Source organism: Gymnoscopelus braueri (assembly GCF_963280865.1).
Source record: "Gymnoscopelus braueri genome assembly, chromosome: 24".
NCBI lineage: Eukaryota > Metazoa > Chordata > Actinopteri > Myctophiformes > Myctophidae > Gymnoscopelus > Gymnoscopelus braueri.
Window position 1 is genome coordinate 14,768,188 of NC_137626.1, and position 7,484 is coordinate 14,775,671.

General features: G+C 40.4%; 1 protein-coding gene across 1 annotated transcript in view; it reads right to left on the minus strand.

Moving 5' to 3' along the window:
• The window catches only part of lrrfip1b (leucine rich repeat (in FLII) interacting protein 1b), a 67,809-nt gene extending 63,173 nt beyond the window's left edge, over nt 1-4,636 (minus strand). The window contains exon 1 of the mRNA XM_080421908.1: nt 3,862-4,636. Coding sequence (XP_080278034.1) covers nt 3,862-3,951 — 90 coding nt within the window. The 5' untranslated portion in view covers nt 3,952-4,636. The remainder of the gene's footprint in view (nt 1-3,861) is intronic.
• Nucleotides 4,637-7,484: the final 2,848 nt, after the last annotated feature.

Here is a 7,484-nt window from a genome sequence, read left to right on the forward strand (position 1 = left end):
TAGGAAAGAGAAACATGTTTTTGAGTGCAGGCCAGGGGAGACTTTAACATGTCTGGACCCATCCTCACCCTAATCTCTGTGCAGTGTCTGCCTTTGGCCTCTGAAGGTGAGGGTCAAATGAGAGTTCATAATTTTCACATTTTGAAACCCTTGCATTTTTTCCCCAGCATGTTAAGACGGCTTCCATCAATCAACCTCAGCACCACTCTCTGGAGGAGTTCCGTGAAACCATCTACTGTAGAACTAGCCTATAACACATAGTTTCCAGTGTCCACATTGTTCTCTTCCATTGTATTACACAGTGGTTACTGGTTAGGGCTGGGCAATAAACCTAAATATATCAAAACCTATATAGAACCAATAACTTAATCTTACTCATGTAGGTTAATTAAATAATAATCGTAATACCGATAATCGTGATTAACTCTGCCCACCTGAAGGGCAGAGTTATGTAGCGATAAACTCAACAGGACGCACTAGACTAGAGAAATGGTTCTCAAAGTGGGGTCTGGGGACCCCCAGGGGTCCTTGGGGGGATACCTACCAGGGGGTCCCCAGCTAAATTAGCTAATATAGCATCACAATCATTTTAACCACTTTATCCATATTTTATACATTGCCTATTCAAAAATAGCAGATATACAAGCTCATAGCGCGCCACTTCGCACCGTGCTATGAGCTTGTAGATCTGCTATATTTGAAGAAAAAAAAATATTGTGTGCACATTTCTTTTTTTTAAACTCAAATCTTTGCTTCTAGAGGTCCCTGGCACAAAATGTTTTTAAGGTGGGGTTCCGCGGCCAAATACAATTTTGGGGGGTCCGAACATGAAAACGTTTGAGAGGCACTGCACTAGAGGCAAGGAGGATCCCAGGAGAAGGAGAACTTCTCCGTGCAGGGGCCAGTACGTTCCTTCAGGCTGCAGAGGCGATTCCTTCCAGATGTAGAGGTCAGCAGACCTTGGTTTATAGGTGACCATGAGCATGTCCCGACGAGCACAACATGTGCGGCGGAACCAATCCTCAGACAGCGACTCATCTGGGCATTCGTTGCTTTCAGCATTTACAGGGCGCTTGCGCACGCAGCGACCAGCAGCGAGAGATATGTTTAATGTATGTAATATGTTTTGCTAACTCTTGTTGTAAACCCATTTGCCCTTTGTTGGGACACTTATAAAGTTGAACCTTGAACCTTGGTGGAAAAAGTACTCAAATGTTTTACTTTAAGTAAAAGTATCAATACTGCAAGGTGGAAGTACTCTATAGAAAGTAAAAGTCCGGAATTCAAAATGTACTTGAGTAAAAGACAAAGTACAAAAGTATTGGTATCAAAATGTACTTAATTGGTGTTTTCACCGTTTTGTTTTGATAGCCCAAAAACATCCCGTCTACCAAAACAAACAGTGAAAACATCAAAATACAGTGAGAGGGCAATGTGTTTTTGCAAGTAAACACCACCACAGAGGGAAATGATGGGTAAAAAAAGGTTTTAAAATAAAGGTAAATAAGCTACATACTATGCCTTTTAATATTAACCTGTTTATTCACTGACAGTGATACACCGCAATTCAAAGGGAAAGCCAGAGACTGGCATATGTGATTATTGATGAATTGAGCGGGGGGGGGGGGAGAGTTAATATTCAATAGATTCAACTTCTCCATACTGAAATGTGTTTGCGATAGAAGTCGTTCAATGTTGTTTTAGTCTGTATCTTCACTGAAGCAACTGAGGGATAAGCGCCTTGCTCAAGGGCAGAGTCATATTGTATAGGTGTTGATGGTGGGGGGAGAGCTTTACCGACCACCGGCACCGACTCACTTTCCCTGCTCAGAATTGTCCAGTTCGAGGAACTGGCAACTGCACATCTAACCTGTATCTGTATCCAGAACAGAACAGAACAGAACAGAACAGAACAGAACAGAACAGAACAGAACAGAACAGAACAGAACCAGTCTGAAAGCATCAATTGGGGCCTACTAGGCCCACTCCTTTTTACACTAAATTTCCACTAAATCTATTCACAGAAAATAGCCGAACTACAATCTCACAACGTGTTGCGTCGCTGCTTGTTGTGAGCTTGTACATCTGCCGCCAGAATAGGGTGGGGGGGGTACCAGGGGGTCCCCAGCAAAATTAGTTAATATAGCGTCACAATCATTTTAACCACTTTAACCATTTTACACTTTGGCTATTAAAAAATAGCAGATATACAAGCTCATAGCGCGGCACCGAGTGCCGCACTATGAGCTTGTAGATCTGCTATTTTTGAAAAATTCCTGGCACTAAATATTTTTGAGACGGGGGGGGTCCACAGACAAATACATATCATTTTTGTGGGTCCTTGACATGAAAACGTTTGAGAACCACTGGCCTAAAGAGACCATCTGATGATCACAGGAAGAGCCGCCACGGTCACACACTGTGTGTGGCATGTGCGAGGTTCTCCCTCTGGAAACGATGTCAGCAGCATTCCCAACTCTCTTCCCGTCTTGTAAATAACACGAAAAATAACAGTTTAAAGTCTCATTTTCCACTAAGCTGGCACAGCACGCGCCCCGGGAAAACTGAAAGCACCACCGCAGAAGGTGCCCTCTCGGATCTACTTCACATAATATTGTCTTCTATGAGTCCACAGAAGATGCTCTGATCTCCCACAGATTGTCCTTTTTATTACTTTATGAAACAAGTCCTTCCTCGCCCCATTAACAATTCCCCCCATTCATTTGTCCGTGTCGGTTACATTATCCGTCCACATTCTTGACTATGTAGGCCAAACCAACAATGTCACCGCTCTCTGCGCACCAATAATGGAGCTTTTGTCTGATGGGGCTTTTTAGGATGAACGCGTATGATGCGTGTGTCCTGGGACGAATATCGAATACATTAGCCTAATGACCGCTGTGTTTGCACTCTTTATAAACAGTAGGCGGGGTCGAGGAGGGGTCCACTACACTGTGGACATGTCACTGATGTGGACTTTAATGCCACAACCTTCACAGGAAAGGCTGTGACATTTTCAAGGAAGCATAAAAGACTTATTGAACTTGTAGTGGTCCTCGTGCGGTCCGGGGACCCCACAGAGGTCGTTGAGGGGGTTACAGAGGGTCCCCACTCCCCAGCTAAGAGATTGATAGACCAAATGATGGACCCTTCTGGGGTCTGCAACTCTGAGAGGGTACAGATGGAACCAAATGGACCCGTGTAGGATTTTAATGTCACAACCTTCGCAGGAGAGGTTGTGACCTTTTCAAGGGAGCATAATAGACCGAGCATGTAGTGTTTACAGTGGCTCTCAATGTGGGGTCTGTGGACCCCCCAGGGGTCCTTGAGGTGGGTCCCCACCCAGTGGGGTCCTCAGCTAAGAGATTGATAGACCAAATGGACCCTCCTGGGGTCTGTAACTCTGAGAGGGTACAGGTGGAACCAAATGGACCCTTATGGGTCCATTTGGTTCCACCTGTACCCTCTCAGAGTTAAACTAACAGGACAATACAGAATGGGTACCCAGGCCAGGGATTTAAAAAAAAAAAAACTTGGGGGTCCCTGCCTGGCCTAATGCATATCAATCTGGGGGTACTTGAAATAAAAAAAATGATTTTAAATACATTTTAACACTCTGCTGTAACTGAATGCAACCCTGTGGATTTTGCGCAGTGTTGGTTTATCCTCCAATACACACACAGCTGAGCTGATTCCTTCAATGAATCATAATATGTATATGTATATATATATAAATAATAATATAAGAATTATGATAAATATAGAACTAAATAAATACATTTATAAAATAAATGAATACAAAATATATAATAATAAATAATAAATAAATAAAATATTATAATAATAATTCATAAAACGTACCTCTCGAGCGATCTGGTTGAGAGCATCATCCTCGGCGGTCAGCTTCTCTCGGTTGGGGATGCGTTTTCTCCCGGTGACCTGAGTTCCCATGTTAAATCATACAAATAAAATACAATAAAAATAAAATAAACCCTATGTGTACTGTTTGAAGATGCCTGGGTTTACGTGTCAAAACCACAGAGAATCACGATGATCGCACAGAAAAGAAAGCAGAGACTGTCAAGCTCAATGGAAATACCATCATATTCACGTAATGGGGAGGAAAAAAACAATAAAAAAAGAAAAATGCTGTGTGTGTGTGTGTGTGAGTGTGTGTGGAGACAGTGTAGCCGTTTCCACCGCTACAATGTGTCCAATCTGTGTGTGTGTCCGATCCGCCGGTCCATAATGATTACATTCCGTGGTATTGTTGTATATTTAACACCATTGCCGTTGTTATTGATGCCTGTTGCTGACAAAACAGAGTTCGATCATCAGCATCCCTTATTATCCCGATCCTTCCCGGCGTTTTTTTTTTTAGGTTTTGTTTTGTTATCCTTTCGGCGTTTGGATGATGTGTGGAAACTGGAAAGCGATCCCGTCCGTCAGCTATTTTAATCCGCCATTGTCACCCATCAATATCATCATCGGCCGTTAATAACGGCCTGCGTTTGTTATAGCATGTCCTCCAAGCATCATCATCATCATCATCATCATCATCATCATCATCGGGGGGTTTGATGATCAACGCCTCAACGGCATCGCCATAATCCACAATGTCACAACATACGCACACACACACCACACACACTGGACTGGAGGAGCAGTGTTGCCAGGTTTTGCGAGAGAGAGAAACAAGCAAACCAGGGTCTCTGAAAACATAAACATAACAATATACCTACGCGGCCCTCACATCTAGAGTTTGGGCCGCTACAAGGCACTTACACCAGTGGTGTGGTCTAGGTTTTTTTTCGGAGGTATACGATAATCATTCCCTGCACGAGATGCGCATGGTCGTGGGTATACGCTAGCGCGTTTTCAATGGATGAAATGGTTAGTAGACTGTATACGCTTTTCCCCAAAAAAATCTACACTGTATACGGTGTATACAGCGGAACACGGTAGAACACACCACTGACTTACACCTATGTTGCACTGCTGATCCGATTGATATGGGCATATATTATGGAGATCTCTGAGGCAACGGCTGTCGTCTTCGTGTCCACGCATAGGCTGTATAAGTGGGAAAATGTGACATTGCGCAATAATGTACAAATAGACTGTACGGTAAATATGACAGTTGCAAGCATGAAATGTAGTGGATTGGATATCCTATGGTTATGCATTCTGCCCTGCCAAGGCAAAGTGCAGTAACTACGAAGAAAAAAAAATCACTGAAAAATGGGTTTAAAAGTGATTCAACTGGTCAGCCAAATGAGATTGAAGCAATTGCACTGGCCACTGCTGGTGTGGTAGAAGAAGGCAGACGGACGGATAAACGTCCAGTCGCCCACCCACCCACTAGGCGATTTTAATATAGGATGCATTGACTATTTGAAAATAGCCAATATACAAGATATTGTAGATCTGCTATTTTCAACAACAAAAAAATCGTGAAGAAAATACAAAAAAATATATATATATTTTTAAACATTTTAAGAAAACAATCTTGTAATCGTATATCCCTGGCATAACATATTTTCAAATGGGGGTCCGCAGACGAATACATATTAATTTGGGTGTCCTTGACTTGAGAAACACTGGTTCAAACAACACTTAAAAAACAAGCCCAAAAAAAAAGCAAACCGGAACTAAACAATATTTACTTGGTAATAAGCGGACATGGCAACGATGTAGAAGAGGATGAGGAGCAGCAGGAGGGTGGGGGGTGTAAACTTTTATTGCATAGCAATCCCGGATAACACACTCCGCTGATAGGTTCACTCATAGATATATATAAAGGCTAGATGACTCACCCGCGCTGCTGGCCAATGGAGTACGACGTTGCCACATGGCGGCCATCTTGAAACAGTCATTCATAACATTATGTCTATGGAGCATATACTTTAAAATAACCATAGCGTGCTAAATTTTCATCCGATTTTCAAACGGTTTGGTGTGTTGTAAACACCAAAGATGTAATAAAATTATAAAATTATAAAATTATAAAAAAATAAAAAAACATGATTATAATTATAAGTATGCAGTATCATAACTACATCTTTGGTGTTTACAATACACCAAACCGTTTGAAAATCAGATGAAAATTGAGCACGCTATGGTTATTTCAAAGTATATGCACCATAGACATAATGTTATGAATGACTGTTTCAAGATGGCCGCGGTTGAGCTACGCTTGCGCCGTCCCCTTGAGCCATCTAGCCTTTATATATATCTATGGGTTCACTGCTCCGGTGTTACACCGACATATGTTGCTCTATCGAATAATGTGACTCCAGGGGTCGCAAAACCACTGCAATGTGTAGGGAGACCTGGACCTGAAATGATTGTCATGTTATATATATATATATATATATATATATATATATATATATATATATATATATATATATATATATATATGTGTGTGTGTGTGTGTGTGTGTGTGTGTGTGTGTGTGTGTGTGTGTGTGTGTGTGTGTGTGTGTGTATATATATATCTCCCATTCTTGAGAATCGGGACAACCTTTTTTTTTTCTTCTTTTGTTTTTAAATATATTCCGAATCCTCAATTATGCTGGGAAAACATATTTTAAAAGATCAAAATGTTGACTATTAAACCATGTAATGGGCCAACCTCCCACAGTTTTTTTTTTTGGTGTCATCTGCATAGAATGGCATATCTGACGGAGTTGACATTTGACGGAGTCTGACGGAGTTGACAAAATGCTATGTTTTTTTCATTCCACAGCACAGTCGTAGTGAGTTGACAATATATTTTTCAATATTGTTTTTGTTTTTGTAATGCTGATAGATATACACTTTATTTTTTATTTTTTTTATTTTTTTGGGGATTTTGAAGGACTGACGGAGTTGACATGTTATGGTTGTGACACACCAGATAGTAATATCATTTTGTGCATTTATCAAAAATCTTACCAGAGCTTTCACAGCTTTTCCGCCTTTTTTCAAACCCGGAAGTGAGACAGGGGACCTTAGAATATAGCTAAAACCTGTTTATGCCTGATCAAATCTTTGCCTGATCAAAAGAAATCTGACAGAGTTGACAACAATCTTGGACACAACTTTAAAGGGCAAAAACTTAAAAAGAAAAAACATGAAAAAAAGTTGATGGCAAAAGTAAATATTTACACCTATGTTATCAATACACATGGTTAGTTTTTTTTATGCTTTTAACAAAAAAATAAAAAATAAAATTGAAGTTGTGAATCCTTGTCTTAGACATGGGTGTTTTCTGGCAGAGTGCAAGTTTAGATGTAAAGAAAAGGAAACCAGACCATTTGTTTTAATAAATCTTATGTAATTCATATATATAAATCCTTTGAGAATATATTTTTCTAAATTATGTTAATATATAATCATTTTAAAAATGCTTTTTAATCCACTGAGCACCGAGCACATTATGGGCATCTTAAAATAAAGAAAAATGTTTTTCTTTAAGTCTTGTCTAAGGAGTTTTTCCTT